Source organism: Leptodactylus fuscus, chromosome 9 (genome assembly GCF_031893055.1).
Source record: "Leptodactylus fuscus isolate aLepFus1 chromosome 9, aLepFus1.hap2, whole genome shotgun sequence".
Classification (NCBI taxonomy): Eukaryota; Metazoa; Chordata; class Amphibia; order Anura; family Leptodactylidae; genus Leptodactylus; species Leptodactylus fuscus.
In genome coordinates this window covers 31877019-31895555 of record NC_134273.1, presented here as the reverse complement: position 1 = coordinate 31895555, position 18537 = coordinate 31877019, and the positions used below count along the sequence as shown (strand labels likewise).

At 41.5% G+C, this 18537-nt stretch overlaps 1 protein-coding gene across 4 annotated transcripts in view; it reads right to left on the bottom strand.

The window, feature by feature from the left end:
- BICD2 (BICD cargo adaptor 2) overlaps positions 1 to 18537 on the bottom strand; it is a 77438-nt gene that overhangs the window by 25683 nt on the left and 33218 nt on the right. For all 4 annotated transcript variants that reach the window (XM_075287151.1, XM_075287152.1, XM_075287150.1 and 1 more), the window contains exon 2: positions 10844 to 11056. In XM_075287151.1, the coding sequence (XP_075143252.1) occupies positions 10844 to 11056 (213 nt within the window). The remainder of the gene's footprint in view (positions 1 to 10843; positions 11057 to 18537) is intronic.

Here is an 18537-nt window from a genome sequence, read left to right as displayed (position 1 = left end):
GGCCGTAGCCTCAGTAGCCCAAACCACGGACTCCTCTATTTTTCCAAAGCCCAACTCCAACTCATTCATAAATGGATGACAGTCATTGTCAGATAGGAGTGGCATTTGTCTTGGAGTCAGTAGCAATGGGCAAAGGGAAGACATTTGTAAAGATTTATTAAGACTGCCATTTCATACACCAGTCTTAAAGGCCTCGGACTGAGCAGGGAATGACCGATTTACATCTGTCTCACATCCGTGCACTTGAACAGAGATCTACCGTATGTGGTATAGATCTCCATTATGATTCTCAACCAGAAAACTGAAGTGAATTATAATAAATATATTAGGCTGAGATACCGACCCTCAGTGCAACTGTGGAAATGTCTCGTAATTCTAGTAAACCGTACTGACTGATCTCCTTTGCAGAACAAGTTCAAAGCCAGTGACATAATATAATACGGGTTAGTAAGTGGAAGGCCGTGCAGCTACTCAGAAAACCATAGGACAACTCAGTTTTTCCAACACGATTTCCCATACAAGAGCAGGAAAGAGCTGCCTGCTATATGACCTCTAACCATTGCCTGAGGAGGATGGGAGCAGCAGCTTAAGTATAATGCGGTGAAAAGCACAAAATTTCTAGGAAAAGTGGATTATACTTGTAAGTTCTTTCAGATGAATATAAAGCGATTTGTAGAACTAGGCATAGAGGACGGGTTTGGGTTGACAGGTCTTTTAAGCATTATGGTTTTACTTTTAACTGTAAGGGGATGTTCACACAAGTTGGATTTGTATATTGCAAATAGGATGCATAGCTACAAGTTCAGTGGTAGACATCTAAGGGTAAATTCACACTGAGTTTTTTTGGTCGGATTTTAACGCGGAATGAATCTCCAAAAAATGCCTCCCATTGACTTCAATGGGAGCCGTTCACTTCTTTTTTTGCTCGCAGAAAAAAGAAGCAAGCTGCCCCATCTTGCCGCGGATTCCGCGGCTGAATCCGCCGTGGTGTGACCTTCCCTCCCGACTAGGCTCATTCATTTACGCCTAATCCACCTTGGCACTGCTCCAGCATCCAGTTGCGGCTAGCCGCGGGAGATGTTTTTTGGAGGCGGATTCTGAGGCGGCTTCCCATGTCAAAATCCGGTCCAAAAAACTCTGTGTGAACTCAGCATAAGACTTACATTTGGATTTCTGCTGTGCATGTGCAGTTTAAGGTTCCATAGATCATTCAGTGAGCATCAGCTTAAGAGGCTAGGCTCACATGGCAGAACCCTCGAAGCAAAAAGTTTTTGGTGGAAACTGGTGTCAAATGTAATATGTACTAACTAAGTCTAAATGGTTTGTTCGGGATTAGAAAAACACGACTACGGTCTCCAAAAACATAATGCCACAGTAAAAGTACTGCGACTTTCATAAATCCAAAGTGCAGGTGAATATAACAAACTTTGTAATATAGTTTATTAAAGAAAATTGCCCAGTTCTTCATTTATTTGCTTCCTTCTGCAAATGATCAAATCTGTACAATAAAAGTCTATGGAGAGGCGAGAAGAAGAAGAGTAAAGCTCCTCAGAGTAGAGACACATTTGTACTATAGAAAGACAGTTTTCTTTCACAACAAAGCTGGTTTATCATGAATTACTATACACCCTTCTAACAGAAAGGAATTATTTATTTCTGTAGACTTTGTTATCTCTGTCTCTCTTTCTCCTCCTCCCCTCTCTGTAGACGTCATTACTTTACGATTACTCTCCATAGAAGTAAATGATAAACTGCTTGTGTATAGAGCCCACAATTTTACCAATGCACCACTACAAATATGGTTCATATTATACATAGGATATATTTTTCTAAAATATTAATACCATTTAGGCGAAACAAAAATCCTTTTGTTCAAAAATAACAAAAGAAATTTGGAAAATTCCCTTAATAGTCTACAAGCAGGAAAGATAAAGCTGATAGTTTTATCTGTTTACAATGAGCCTGAATTAAATTGCTATTTCTACATAAAAGAAAATCACACTGCCAGGCTGTGTCTATATAACAACGGGGGGAGGAAGAAAAAAAAAAAAAAAAATTCACTATTATAATCAGCCTGCTGGATAATGAGGGCAATTATCATGAGCGGCAATGAAAGGATATTAGCTGCATTACAAGTGATAAATGAATACACCGAAGAAATCAGAAAAAGTCCAATTAGCCAAGAAAAGGAAAAAAAGATAAAATTGTGAAAGCGATTTTTTTTTTTTTAAATTTAAAAAAAAAAAAAGTATCTATTTAGTAAAAATTTATCGAGCGACAAAGCATGGGTGAATGGATATAATCAGCCCACACCACACAAAAGACTTGTAATTGTGGCCCGTGTATATAGCCAGACAGACAAACTCCAGGCTAATGTGACTAAAGTCAAACAATCAGAACCAATCTACACAGGAGGTGGCGGGCACATGGGGGCTACCGCCCGGAGGGTTGGCGTACTGAAAGGTCTGAAGGGGTTTACTCACTCTAAATGTCACAATGTTTGTTCAGCTTCTTCTCAAGAACACCCAGGAGATTGAAATTTGGCATCATTAATAAGAAGGCAACACCTTGCTAGACCAAACACTCTAGAGGCTTCATGAGAGACCCCATCTTCAAGGCTTTGGAGACGCTAGGCCAAATGACAGACCAACTCAAGACGACGACTCCTTCAGAAATGGCTTACAGTCATGAACTGTCAGAAGCAGTAAAGATCTACTAGAGATAAATAGAGATCGAATTCCTATGAAAGTACATTTATAACACCTTTAAAAAAAAATTACATGCCATACTATAAAAAAGGGGTCATCTTAGGACAGACCTTGAAGGTGAAAAGTAAAATGCCACTTTCATAACACTATCAATATCTTCTTATGGCAGGAAAATTCAGCCAGTTTCCAAGTCTAGTACATTGAGAAGGCTCTTATGACAATATGACAGTAAATAGTCCCATGACTGTCAGCAGAGTACAAGTTTGTTGCTGTCGGTTTCCAAGGACAACCAACAAAATCATGACAGTAATTATAGATATGGAAGGAATAAGTAAAAAAAAAAAAAAAAAAAAATCAGTAAAATACTACCGAAAACTTATTTATTTTAATATACACTCGACAGGTGAATTGCGGCCTACAGTACAGCTGCACCTTATGGAGTTGGTTACCTCTGTCTTTCTCTAGTCTACTATGACCTGCACGATTTGCAGAAGTCGTGCTCTGCTTTAGTCTGGAGTTCGCAAGCACTCGTGGTCTTGGAAAAGCATTGGAAGAATCTGAGAGCGGAGGAAGATTTGGCGGAGGTTTTAGTTGAGTAAACAAATTTGGTTAGCATTTAATTTAGCTGTGCAGTAATTCATGTCAAGCGATATTTGCATTTCCAGTTCATTAAGTAAAGTAACCTTCCTATTACTTCTAAGTGCCCTTGTGTTTGCAGAGGGTTGTGCGGCCAATGAAGATCTGTTTACTGAGAATCTGTTTAACACTGACACCTAGCCCTTCAGCAAAATACAGCAAACAGGATTAAATCCAATTACATGGGATGTCTAGTGAAAACCGGAAAAGAGTCTTCAAGGGAAGAGAAATGTAAAATTCTAAGAAGGATCTACCGTATGTGCGCTGCAAAATATGGAAAGATATACATAGGAAGAGGTTTGGTCTGTGTGATTTATGCCAAAAGTTCACAATAGAGAACCTGCCTCAAAAGAACAACTTAAATATAATAAAAACGTGATTTGAACAATGTCATACCCTGGCGACACATTCCCTTTAAAGGAAAACTAGACGTAGAAAAGAATGGGAAAAGAAAACAGGCTAGAGTATTCTCTGCATGATCCCAAAACAAACAGGGGTTAATCTCCGACTGATCTGCTCCATCTTTGTCTGGAAATTTGAGGGGTGAGGCTTAATTATTTTTACTACAGCAGACTTGGAAAAGGGAGAGGCTCCTGCTGCAGCCAGTTGTCTTTCAGTAACACACAGGACTGTTAAGAGTAGTAGAGGGTACAAAGCTGACATCATAGGAGTAGAGATGAGCGAGTAGTATTCGATCAAATACTACTATTCGATCGAATACTCGTATCGGTCAAAAACCACGTGGGAAAATTCCATTGAATTCAATGCAAAAACCTCCTCGTGCTCCTGATCCTGCTACTTCCGGAACTTGGAGGATCCAAGGTGTCGAACTTTGGTTCCATGGAAACCGGAACAACATTCCCGTTTTTTCACGCAGACTATAATAGGATTCGATATTCAAACGAATACTACTCCCTCATCTCTACATGAGTCCTATAAAATATATATTCGTATACAGTGTACATGATTTTCAGTTCTCCATACTAGCCACTTCCCTAGAAGACCACTTTTTCAAGTAATTGTGGGTGGTTGTCTCAAAGAGGTTTCACTGTATAATACTATCAAATGCAGAATCTATAGGTGGTGCAGCACCGGACTACTGCAGTCACTCATTTGCTACAGCGGGTATGTGCCAAATGCAAGTAAACAGCCACCAGGAGGACTGAAGGAGAGGCAGCGACAGCTCTAGATACATGGGGCGGGGGGGGGGGGGGGGACACATGTGATCATTTCTTCACCTTATCCATGACTGATGTGTTGATATATGTTAAAACCATGATGGGGGGGAGGGGAGTCACGAGATGGAAGGTGTAGTGTTGTAGTGAGGATGCAGGTCTTCTGGAATAAGTCCACTATGAGATGGTTACTCTTGTAGATCAGAACACTTTATTCCATGCTCCATCAAGGCTCCCTGTCTAACAATTCCTCCCCCTAAGCTCAGCTCCTCCTCTATTACTACCTCACTGTTGCTAGGCAGACAAAGCAGAATAAGTAAGCAGAACAGAACATACAGAACTTACTTATAACAACATCACATCTCTCCCCTTCTTATAAAAAAAAATAAAATAAAATGCAAACATTATAAATGAACAATAAATAAAAGGTCCGAACTGAAAAGAAAATTTTACTGCAGAACATAGTCCCTGAGGTGCGTTGGTGGCCTTCGACTCATCCTTGTCGGGTAGCGTTGAGACATCTCGTTATCAGAAACAGTCTGTAAATTTTCGGTATCTCTTGTTGGTGTTGCTGAACCAGTTGTACCTGGTGAAATTTCCTCATCATCTGTCTCCTCTGCACTTGCTCCTGGGTTGTAGTCACAAAGCTTTTTAAAATGGGAGACATTTCGTGTCACTTGATGACCCTGGCGTTGAGCAGTAACCATGGTACCTTTGATGTGTGTGACTTGAAAGGGTTCTGGATGATAAGGGGATGATAACTTGTCACTGGGTCTCAGCCTTTTAACAAGGACCCAGTCTCCCACATCCAGCTGTTTGAAGCAACAACTTCTCTTATCTGCATATCTTTTCATCCTGCCTTTGGCAAGGGAATCATTGAGGACCAATGGAGTCTGGACGTGAACTACTGGGATGTTTGGAAGCTTAATGCGCAAAGGCCTGCCGAAAAGCGCAGTCGCTGGCGGAGTTCCTGTAGTAGAGTGTGGGGTGGCTCTGTACTGTCTAAGGAATCTGTACAATTCTTGCTGCAAATCCTTGTGTTCCATGGTAGCAATCCGAAGAGTTTTGTTGATTGATTGCATGAAGCGCTCCACTTCACCATTGGCTTGAGGCCAGTAAGGAGTTATTTTCCTGTGGTTAAAACCAAGATAAGTTGCAAAAGACTGAAAATCTGCACTATTGAAAGGTGGCCCATTGTCAGTCTTCACTGTTTCAGGTATGCCATATGCAGAGAAGATTTTGTCCAGTTTTGGTATGACAGCTCTTGCAGAGGTGGTGGAAACGGGTTCAATGACTGGAAACCTAGAAAAATCATCTATGACAACCAGTAAATAGGAATGATCTGGCAAAGTGCAGAAATCAACACTCACAGCAGTCCATGGATTGTCTGGCACAGGTGTCATTTGTACTGGTGCTCGGCTATGGTCCACCGTAGTTGCTTGGCAAGGTATACATGTGGCAATAAGTGCTTCCACTTGTTTATCTAGTCCAGGAAACCATACTTTCTCCCTAAGTAATTGCTTTGTTTTAACTATACCTTGATGGGCCTCATGGGCCAGATCGATCACTCTACTCTGAAGTTTCTGAGGAATGACCAGGCGGTTGTCACGTAGTAGTATGTTTGAGTCAGATACAGAAAGAGAGTGTCTTGCATTAAAGAAGGCCTGTAAATATGCTGTTTGGCCCTGCGGTTGAAGACGAGTCTCAGCTAGAAAAGAGTTCCAGTTCTTAGACCGAACAGTGTCAATTACCAACTGAAGTTGGGGATCAGAATCCACCGCATGTTTAATTTCTTCGAGGGTCATTGCTCTTGGCACAGAGTGTGTAACAATGAAATTTACATGCTCCTCAGCTAAGACAGTGGCAGGCAAGTCATCTTTGGTAGACTGTGGTGAAGGGTGTCTTGAAAAATAGTCTGCAGGGTTCCCAGCTCCTGCCTCATATCTCAAGTGAAAGCGATAGTTCTGCAGGCGGAGTAGCCAGCGTTCAAGTCGTGGGGGTGGCTTTGATGAATGTTTATTGAAGATTGGAATGAGTGGTTTATGATCACTGACCACTGTGAATGGACAACCAAAGAGGTAAAGATGAAAATGAAGGCATCCCCATACAACTGCGAGAGCTTCCCTCTCAGTTTGAGAATAGCGCTGTTCCGTTTCTGTTAAAGCCTTGCTCGCATAGGAGACTGTGGAGATACTGCCAGTTTTGGACACCTGAGTTAAAATTGCACCAAGGCCTACAGGACTGGCATCCACAATGAGCTCAGTAGACTTTAGTGGGTCAAAATAGGCCATGACCGTGTCACTAGAAAGACTGGACTTTAGTGTGTCAAATGCTGATTGATGTTCAACTGTCCATGACCAAGGAGTATCCTTTTTAGTGAGTTGTCGTAGGGGTTCAGAAACAGTAGCCAGATCAGGTATGAATCGTCCACAGTATGTGACCAGACCAAGAAAACTTCGAACATCTGAGACATTTTGTGGCTGGCTAGCAGAGGTTATGGCTGCTACTTTCTCAGGGTCTGCAGAAACACCATTTTCAGAAAAAATGTAGCCAAAAAAATTCAATGACGTCTTGTTGAACTCGCATTTTGATGGATTAACAGTTAAATTGCAGGTTTGCAGTCTCTGAAAGACTTGTTCTAGGTGATTGTCATGTTCCTCTTGGGTTGTGCCAAAGATAAGGATGTCATCACTAACATTGAGGACTCCAGGTATTCCTGAAAGAACCTGCCTGATAACATTCTGAAAGATTTCTGCAGCCGATGAAATGCCAAAATTCAGCCTCTTGAACCTTCTTAGACCGACATGAGTGCTAAAAGTTGTGATATATCTGGAGTCTGGATGCAATTCAAGCTGATGATAACCAGATTTTAGATCAATTTTTGAGAATACTTTTGCACCATTTAGATCTGTGAGAATATCATCAATGGTAGGCGTAATGTGCCTTTCTCTTTGAATGGCTCGATTGGCATGTCGCATATCCACACATAACCTGATTTTACCAGGCTGCTTAGGTTTAGGCGCAACAACAATTGGTGAGACCCAGGGAGTTGAGCCCTCGACACGTTCAATAACATCATCTGTCTCAAGGTCTTGTAGCTCTTTCTCCACTAGCTTGCGGACATGGAATGGGATGCGCCTGTGAGGTTGAACTGACGGCTGGACTGACTGGTCAATGTGTAATTTCACTTGAAAGTCTTTCAGCTTTCCTATGCCTTGAAAGAGTTGAGGATATTTTTGCATAATAGTTTGGACAGAAGAGTGTGTTACGCTGTTTGCCAGTTTCACTAGGCCCAGAGATACCGCACTATTGCAGCTGAGAAGAGTGTTTGCAGAACACTCCACTACATAGAAAGTGTCCGTGATGGATTTCCCTTCAGCCGTTAGTAATGCCTGAAATTTGCCACATAGGGGTAATGCAGTAGCTGAACCATAAGGATATATCTTCAGGTTAGTACATTGCAAAGCAGGTTTGTTCTTTAGCTGATTATAAGTGGCATGACTAATAACATTGACAGACGCCCCTGTATCTACCAGTGTCTCCACCGGATTGCCATGTATTAAGATGACTTGTTTGGGATTAGACATTGCATGCACATTGCGAGACCCCTCAGTCACTGAGAATAAGTAGGTGCTGCTGGGCTCATCCGCAGGGGACACTGACTGCACTGCCTGAACTTTCTGTGGTAAGGCTTGTTTAGCAGAGAGAGAAGATTGTGATTTTGATCTGCAGACTTTTGCAAAGTGATTTTGTTTCCCACAGTTATGACAAGTTACTCCCTTTGCTGGGCATGGTTTCTGATGAGGATAAGGACCTCCACAGTTGTAGCAGGTTGCAGCCTGTGTGTGAGGCACATGTGGCTTCTGAGTGAGCTTTGCTACAGAAGATGGCTGCTCTGGTATACAGTCTGTGTTCTCTATAAGTTTAGCTTGATTCTCTGCTGCATCATGAATACGTGCAATGTCCAGTAGCTTTGTTAAAGTCATGGTGGGATCTCTGAGTGCTTGTCTCCTTAACTTAGAGGACACACAACCTTGTATGATTTGCATCAGAATTTCCTTGTCTATATCTGCAAATTCACAGTAAGCTGCAAGTTGTCTTAAGCGGACATGATATTCATCAATGGTTTCTGTTGCTGACTGTTTTGACTGTCTAAACTTGAAAATTTCAAAAGCTGCATTTATGTATGGAGAGAAATGCTTAGTTAATGCTGCTTTGCTTAGCTCATAGTCACTGTCCTCCCCTGTATTAGGCAGAGTTGTGAAGATATCATAGACTTGCTCCCCTGCATAGTGCAATAACATGGCTTTCTTTATTGCATTATCAGTAATGTTCATTGCTTGCAGGAATATCTCAAAGCGTTTCAGCCATTTATTCCAGCATGCTGCCAAGTTTGCTTGGGGCTGGTGCACATCAAATACAGCAAAGGAGGGTAAGCAGGCCATGGCTGGTGCTAGGATTGCAGTCTTGTAAACAGTTTCCTGTAGCAGTGAAATACCTTTAGCTGATGATTCTTAATCCTCGTCGCCAATTGTAGTGTTGTAGTGAGGATGCAGGTCTTCTGGAATAACTCCACTATGAGATGGTTACTCTTGTAGATCAGAACACTTTATTCCATGCTCCATCATGGCTCCCTGTCTAACAACTCCTCCCCCTAAGCTCAGCTCCTCCTCCCTTACTACCTCACTGTTGCTAGGCAGACAAAGCAGAATAAGTAAGCAGAACAGAACATACAGAACTTACTTATAACAACATCACAGAAGGGAAAGCTGTATTAAACTGGAGCACCAAAACAAAAGCAGGACTGGCTTTGCAGGGGGAAGATGAGTAAATTTTTTTTTTTTAAAAAAATTATTTTAGTCCATTTGCATGTTATGAAGATATTACCGATCGTGAAGATGCCGCAGTGTGGAAGCGATATCTGTAGGCAAGGATTTCTTTTATCATCTCGATCTACTATCCAGCCTAGCTACAAATCACATTTTATGGACAACAAATTGAAAACAATCAAGGCAAATTTCCATGAATATTGATTCTTCTCATGAAATAACTATAGACATGCACTATGTGTGAGCCATAAGAGCCTAATGTACATGATAGCACTATGTGTGAGCCATAAGAGCCTAATGTACATGATAGCACTAGGTGTGAGCCATAAGAGTCTAATGTACATGATAGCACTATGTGTGAGCCATAAGAGCCTAATGTACATGATAGCACTAGGTGTGAGCCATAAGAGTCTAATGTACATGATAGAACTATGTGTGAGCTATAAGAGCCTAATGTACATGATAGCACTATGTGTGAGCCATAAGAGCCTAATGTACATGATAGCACTATGTGTGAGCCATAAGAGCCTAATGTACATGATAGCACTAGGTGTGAGCCATAAGAGCCTAATGTACATGATAGCACTATGTGTGAGCCATAAGAGCCTAATGTACATGATAGCACTATGTGTGAGCCATAAGAGCCTAATGTACATGATAGCACTATGTGTGAGCCATAAGAGCCTAATGTACATGATAGCACTATGTGTGAGCCATAAGAGCCTAATGTACATGATAGCACTAGGTGTGAGCCATAAGAGCCTAATGTACATGATAGCACTATGTGTGAGCCATAAGAGCCTAATGTACATGATAGCACTATGTGTGAGCCATAAGAGCCTAATGTACATGATAGCACTAGGTGTGAGCCATAAGAGTCTAATGTACATGATAGCACTATGTGTGAGCTATAAGAGCCTAATGTACATGATAGCACTATGTGTGAGCCATAAGAGCCTAATGTACATGATAGCACTATGTGTGAGCCATAAGAGCCTAATGTACATGATAGCACTATGTGTGAGCTATAAGAGCCTAATGTACATGATAGCACTATGTGTGAGCCATAAGAGCCTAATGTACATGATAGCACTACATGTGAGCCATAAGAGCCTAATGTACATTATAGCACTATGTGTGAGCCATGAGAGCCTAACGTACATTATAGCACTGTGTGAGCCATAAGAGCCTAATGTACATGATAGCGCTATGTGTGAGCCATAAGAGCCTAATGTATATGATAGCAGTACGTGTGAGCCATAAGAGCCTAATGTACATGATAGCAGTACGTGTGAGCCATAAGAGCCTAATGTACATGATAGCAGTACGTGTGAGCCATAAGAGCCTAATGTACATGATAGCACTATGCGTGAGCCATAAGAGCCTAATGTACATGACAGCACTATGTGTGAGCTATAAGAGCCTAATGTACATGATACCGGATGGCCTAACAATATCATATAACCCGCTGCCAGCAGTAATGTAGGGTCCATACCTCTCTCAGCTCCTGGGCCAGGGAATTCAGACGCTCATTTTCAGACAGTGTGTTGGCAACAACATTCTTGGATTGTTTCAGCTCGGTTTGCAGTTCTAAGACCTTTTTCATGTAATATTCTTCCTTGGTTGCAGATTCTTGTATGAGCGTTTCCTCTCTGCTTTCTCCATCCGCCGCCACTTTTTTATGATTACTGTGTGCTTGTCCAAATGCCTGCGGGACGGAGATAACACGTGTTACAAAAAACAGACATCTGAAATACAAGCTTCTGATAGAAGACTTAAAGACCAAGCTCTAAACTCCCTGCCTCATCAGTGGTCTTGCTCCGGGCTAATTTTTCTGGTTATACTTTGTATTTTGTGCTAAAATCGTTCTTTTTATTATACAAGAATGTGTCCATAAAAGAATTGGTAATAAGGGGGGAGATTATTCGCTCACCAGCCGCATATCTCCAATGCTTGGCAGAGAGTGGAAAAAGTACTTAAAGCCCAATAATTTCATACTTAGAACAAAAAAGCAGCTTTTTGTAATTTTTTTGTTGTTGCTTGGTCAGTGATAAGAAGCTTTAGCTTAGTTTTAATAACTAGGTTAATAAACTTGTTAAAACAAATTCTAAATTGGGTTAATAAAAATTTAATTTTAAACCAATCTCACATCCCTGCTTCTGATGCTACCCTGGTCTCTCGCCACTTTCTACTTCCTGTATTCCCATTGACGCACAGGAAGTCAATGCTAAGCCAATCACTGGCCACGCCGCTGGTGATTGGCTGAGGAGGCATTGTCTGCCACTTCCTGTGTGTCATACAGGACCAGGAAGTAGAAAACCAGAAAGACCTAGAAAGCATCAGAATAGCATTAAAAGGCAATTGGTAACCCCTTTTGATGGCTTTAAATCTATTATGTTGCCACTGGTGGCCATTGTCTTTGGTTGCCAGTCATCAGTATTAGGCTACATGCACACAATCAAATGCATTTACCTGTCCACAATTAAACATATTAACCGCGACATAGATGGTATACATGTGCTGTCCATGTTTTCTACAGATCCATACAATTGAATGAATGATTTCTGACTGCAAAACAGACAGGAATAGGACTCGCCCTGAGTTTGGTGGCCTAGGCTTACAGACCCTTGAAAATCACGGTCATGACATAATAGAAAGCTGATGAAAAATAAGATTGTGTGTATGGGGCCTTAAGATTTATGGATGCTAGGGAGAAGAGAAAGACTCCTAAGATGCAGTAAAGCATCAAGTATATCTTTTATAGTGTAGCTTCTGAGAAAATCAGAGACAGAAGAGTTCTGTTCTCTTTACATTGACATGTGTATTGCCTCAGGTTACAAAAATGGCGGCTTCCACTGCCTTCTGTGCCAATTCAGCTTTAAATTGAACAGCTGAGTCATTTGAGATAGACTGGTTGCTATGGATGAAGCTACAAACATTTAGGACACCCTTAGAAACCAGGCCGTGTCACATTACTCAGTTCAGTTCAGAAATGGCAGATACAGGAGCCGAGAAAGGGCAAGAAGGCCTAGCTGAATTTTTGTAAACTTAAACTTCAGGAGAAAAATCCTTTAAATAATGTTAATGTTTGGTGACAACAATGCATTTTACTTGATAGGAAAAAAGGGCACAAAAAGGTTGTGGTAAGGGGGACAATGACGGCATGTCGCTAGGATTGGCTAGGATGGCCCAACCATCCTATACCAGGAGTAAACTGAGTTTGGAGGTCTTTTCTTTGCGACATATGCTTAAAATTGCTCTCAAAATCTCTTCCCTTTCATAAGTCCTTCACTTACTCATTACATTACGAGGAATGGGCAGAGTGGTAAGAACAAATGTTTAAGGATATGTTCACATGATCCAATTTCTGCTCTGAAAATATAAGGGTTTTGTCAGCTGCTGATTCTGGTGGGTTTGGTCAACCAATCAAAGGTTATGGGGTTTGATCAACCATCCAATGCTTATGAGGTCCTCCAGACTCTACCCAAACACATCTTGGGGTAGATAAGGACTAGAGATGAGCGAGTACTGTTCGGATCAGCCGATCCGAACAGCACGCTCCATAGAAATGAATGGAAGCACCTGGTACTTCCGCTTTGACGGCGGCCGGCCGCTTAACCCCCCGCGTGCCGGCTACGTCCATTCATTTCTATGCGAGCGTGCTGTTCGGATCGGCTGATCCAAACAGTACTCGCTCATCTCTAATAAGGACTGGACAGTTTGACTTGAACCATCCAATCCTTTTGCTCATGGTTAGATTACATGATGCCAAACATATTTCCTCCCCTCTCCTATTCAGTATGCATGCCAATCACCAAGCTAATGCTAAGTTCACACTAACGTTCGGGTTTCCATCCTATGGGACCAGAAAATCCGCCTAAAAAGACTACAGCGGGGTCTGTGGGGTGTTCGCCAAAAGTGGCAGAGAAAATAAGTCCTCCTTGCAGGACTTTTCTGTCCGTCTATTTTAAGCAGAATGGGGGATGAAGTCTCTTAAACACGATTGTGGACCTACCGCATATGCATAAAAGGAGTCAGGCAAGAGATCAGTGGACCACACAGTTATCTCACGTGTATGGCCGGGGCCAGTCTGATACTATATATCTTGGCATCAATAGGCCAAGACATTTCACAATCACTGAAAATAAGAACATGATGTTCCATTGTATCGTACTATTAATCCTGAGCATAGTAGAAACAAGGTCAGAGTGAAGGACACAGAAGCCCAAAGTATCTGAGCACGCTCTATAGTAGTTCTCTATCATTCTAGTATCTGGATCCATGGAGAGCTGGGTGACTGCCCGCCCTCCTGTGACATCTAATGGCTGTCACTTAGCTCCTATAATCAGATTGCATTTGATTTTAGATAAGAAAATCAGTGAAAACTAGACAAAAAAAAAAAATCCCCCTGATCCCACCGAGACGCATTTCACAGGGATAGCCCTGGGGAAATTAAAAAGCATCACATATCAGTCAGGGAGCGAATGCCATCTGTGCTGGGCCCTACAAAACCAGTCACTGCTTCTCAAAAGCAGTGTAAAAGGTCTCCCAATATATAATTTCTATAGTCTGTACATATAGGGGTGACAAAATGATATATTACTAAGATATTAGTTCACATCTGCATTAAGTCTGTAATTATATTCAGTTACAAGGAGAGAAGAACAATGGACTAACCAGTAACAGACCATGGGGTCCACTACAATGGGATCCCTCAAATAACTTATTTCCATTCGGGATTTTATATGTGAATGTAGCCTTACTGGTGAATTAGGGGTTAAACTATTTCAATATCAGCAGTTGTGTCTGATACAGAGGGAGGTCAAAAAGCTTGGATAAGGGAGTCACAAAAATCTGTAAGAGGTCATTACAGGTCTGAAGATAATTCTAGCAAAGGGAAATGTGCCTATTGCTAGGTTCACACTACATTTCAGGTTTCCACCCTTCGGGGTCGCTTGGGGTTCCGGAAGACGGAAACCCCTATCTGCTTAAAAAGCTGTTACACGTGGAACCCATGGACCCCATAGACTATATAGGGGTCAGTTGGGTTTCCGCCAACAACAGCGGAGAGAAGAGTCGTCCTTGCAGTCGTCCTTCTGCTAAGCAGAATGGGGGACGGAGCCTCAAACGTTAGTATGAACCTAGTGTAACACTGCATATGGACAGGGGTTATAATAAGGAGCCCATGGCAATAATGGCCTTAATCTACCAATTTTGGTGGAACCATCTGACTTCTGTGTATGGGGGAGTGCTGACTCTGCCTGGACAGATGGTGTCAGGAGAAGGATCAATTGACCATGCCCGATCCTTGTGGCCGAACAGCCCACGCATGTATATGGGGGAATCTGGAGGAATGGAGGTCATCCTGACTGGACATCCCAATTAATCTAATGTGTATCTGCAGCATAAAAATGGTTATAAAAAGATATACTCGTCAAAGAAAAAAAAAAAAAATTCAGGTGTGAGTTAGATTAGCATTTTTTTTTGTAAGTTGGATAGCGTTACACAGCATGTGACCTGTAGCTATAGTTCCTTTCCATGACCTGCAACTTTCCTATTTTCCACTATAAGTTGGAGATCATTTGGAACAAACCTGCCACAGACTTTGGTGACAACTTGTTTAGCACATGGTGCTATCATCCATCTCATTATAGATCTTCCTCCAGCAATAAGTCCTTTTTAGCCAATCACTCAAATAACGCTCATTTATATGCACAATAAATCCTTTCCCCCCCTAACAGATGAGCAAGAAAAAGAGGAGACAGAATGAATTCTGCAACGTCTGCAAGTGGAAAGAGTCCTCGGGCGTTCTGCTCAATTACCCCAAGTCGCAAATTTCAAATTGGATTGGAAACTCTGGAGAACAAATTTTTTTTCAGTTGCCTAAAGCTAAAGTGCAAAGAGATAATTTTATTATATTCTGTGCTAAACTAGTCCTGGGACTTTGCTACCCCCCATATATTTTCAGGAATGTGTCAGAAGAGAAGTAGCACTTGTTATCTATCAGAGCAGAGGTAAAAGAGGGATAGATGAGAAATAAGAAGTTACTAAGAAAGTAAAGTTAGCCATACACATAATGGAGAGAATAGGCCAAGTCTGAAGATTTAGGAGGATTGGCCGACTATCAGATGTGCACAGGCGATATTCCAACCAGGGCCATAGAGTCCGAGTCCGGGCCAGTTTTGGGTGGAGTTGGAAAAAGTTACCCACTACAACTTTGTAATAAAATTATTTGTTATAGAATAATAATTACATAATTATTGACATTATATAATTAAATGTGTAGTTTGCTACATATTAACTATAAGCTTTTTTTATGAATTAGAGGAGCGTCACGTCTTCTAACAGTCAGTGTCTGAGGTTTGGACTACCGACTCCACAGCCCTGGCGCCAACTTCCACCTATTGAAAATATATGAAATATATGCACGTTCAGCAAGGCCTAGTTCACATCTGCATTTGGTGTTCCGTTCAGGGGGTCCCCAAACAGACTCCCTGAACGGAATACCGAACACATTAAAAAGCGGTGAGCAATGAAAGCAGACGGACCCCATAGACTATAATGGGATCTGTGTGTATTCCGCACAGTCTCCGCACGAATCATGAGGAGAGAAAAGTAATTTCTCTCCGCTTGACTCGTGCAGACACTGCACAGAAAACACACGGACCCCATTATAGTCCCCAAACGGACTCCCTGAACGGAATACCAAATGCAGAAGTGAACCAGGAATAAGCCAAAAATGCAAGTTTCTGGGAGAGTAAGGAAGACTTGACACTACTAAGTGTACAGAAATGAATTTACTAAAACAGACATGTCAAGTTAAATCCTATGAATGATTATTTTTATATTTCATTTATATTATTTTTATATTAATAAATTGCATTTTTTCTTGCAGTGCTTTTCACAAAAAGGCCGCAGAATATTCCTCTGCGGACTTTTTGCTTCCATAGGTATAATTGACATGTTGTAATTTACAAAAATGCACCATGTCCACTACAGATAATATTCTGCAATGTTTGGATGGGATTAGCCAGATTCCCATCCACTTTGCAGGTACTGTAAAACGCAGCATTTTACAATGTGGAGCCCTGGACTTAAAAATAAAGATATATTTTAGAAAATGACCCTGAACAATGTAAAAATGTCAATCTGTAGTCACTACAGCACTTGGTAATGACAGAATGATTCTGAGAAGCAGAGTTTTCCTTAACACTCCCCAGCAGGGTTCCCTGGATAATCCAGCTCTAGGTGTTAATACTTTTCTATCACTGTCCAGCCTGTTCCAAAGGATCTTATGTGCTGTTAGTTGTCTGTAGTGCTGAGCATACATGGCATGGTTATACTGATTTACATGTAAAAAAAACTACCAATATTTTTATAAGATCGACAGATCTCAAGGTTCATAGTGTCATGGTGGGCAACTCTTACAGGGTTGGCCCTCGAACAATTGCATTCAGCCATCTCCATAATCATTGAATCAAGCGGTAGCGAGAATGCGTGACAACTACTTCTTTGTAAAGATTGAGAGTCCTCAGTAGCTGGTGCCTTTTTTTAATGTCTAACAAAACATTATGACAGATTGCAAGCTTTCGAGACTACTCAGGTATCTTCATCAGGCTGATACAACACAATATCTGAAGGCAAGCACATTTTTACAGGAACAGAGTGTTTGATTACTGTGTTATACCAGCTTGATGAAGAGACCCGAGTAGTCTGGAAAGCTTGCAATCTGTCATTTTTTGTTAGGCATTAAAAAATGTATCAACTACTGAGAACCCTCAATCTTTACATTTCATATCCACTGGCTAATACGGTACAAAGATAACATTTTTCCAATTACTTCTTTCAAATGGGGCTCAATCCTCTTTTTAACAATTGGTGGGGATCTCAGTGATCAGACTGCCAATGAGATTGTGTGTATGATCCAGTGTTTCCACCAATTTCCAGTCCAACTGCGCCCAGGGGCTTCTTCCAATAGAAGTCCTAGCCTCAGTGGTCTCAGGAAAGGACCCAGGACCTCAGCAGTTATGTATGTGGGTGACATCCCAGGTTCTTTCCTGTGACTGCTGAGGTCAGACTTTTTTCTCACCTTTCCTAGCTTCTTGGCCCAGAACTGCAATTCCTGGAAACCCCTGGTCGGTTATTATACTACCAATCTACAATAAATACCTATATATGCCTACTGCTAGGATATTTGTTCCTAGCCTAGACCAATGGCTTACAAGCATTTTCTCTCCAGTTTTTAGGAAACTACTACTCCAAGCATGCCCTGTTAGCAGAGTTGTAGCTCCCAAAAGCTGGAGAGGCCATAGTGTAGAGGCCATTGTCTTAGAGGAATGGGATGGCACATTTATGACCAGCCACAAGATTAGCAAATAAACCCTATCTAAATATTTATTTCTTAAGAAGAGAGTATGTCAGCCAACAACCCACCCATAAGTGTCGCTTAGATCAGCAATAAATAGACTAACAACAGACTGAACATGAAGCAATATTTACTAAGATAAAACACATTCCAACATGGCTCCATCAATGCTGACTGCTCTGGAGCCATGAGCTTCTCTACCAAATGCATTACATTAAATGTTATTCCTACAAAGACACAAAAGAAATTAGCAAAAGGCAGCCCAGCCCCGTGTATCCCAGGCATCAGATGGTTACACACCCAGGGTGCACTGTGGTGACCTCAGATCTGCCCGGCGGCGGCGGTGTGACCTGCCTAGACGAAGGACGGATTTGTCTCAAAAATGGGTCACCCACTAATACATAATTCATAGCAGCTACGGGTTGACCGGTCACAAATAGACTGTCGGTGACAGCCAGCGGCTTCTGAATATACAGCAGCAGGAAGTCACTGAGGCTCTGTCAGCTGCTCGCTTACTATGTGCTGTGTATAGATATACATCTATAATAACTCCTCACATTCTGAATTTTCAGGGGAGACCATTGGGATTGTATGTGTCACATTGATACTGATTATTTGCATAGTCTACAAGCAAAAGAGTATAAAAAACAATGAGCACAAACACCACAAAGCAATCCAAGATAATAAGGCTCATAGTAAACTATTGCAGCCTATGCTTATCACATAATAGTACCATACAACACAAGACTTCCCATTGTCATCCAAGGACATTTTATAAGATCTAATCTCTCAAGAGAGCTAAGAATATAAGGAGCAAAAAAAAA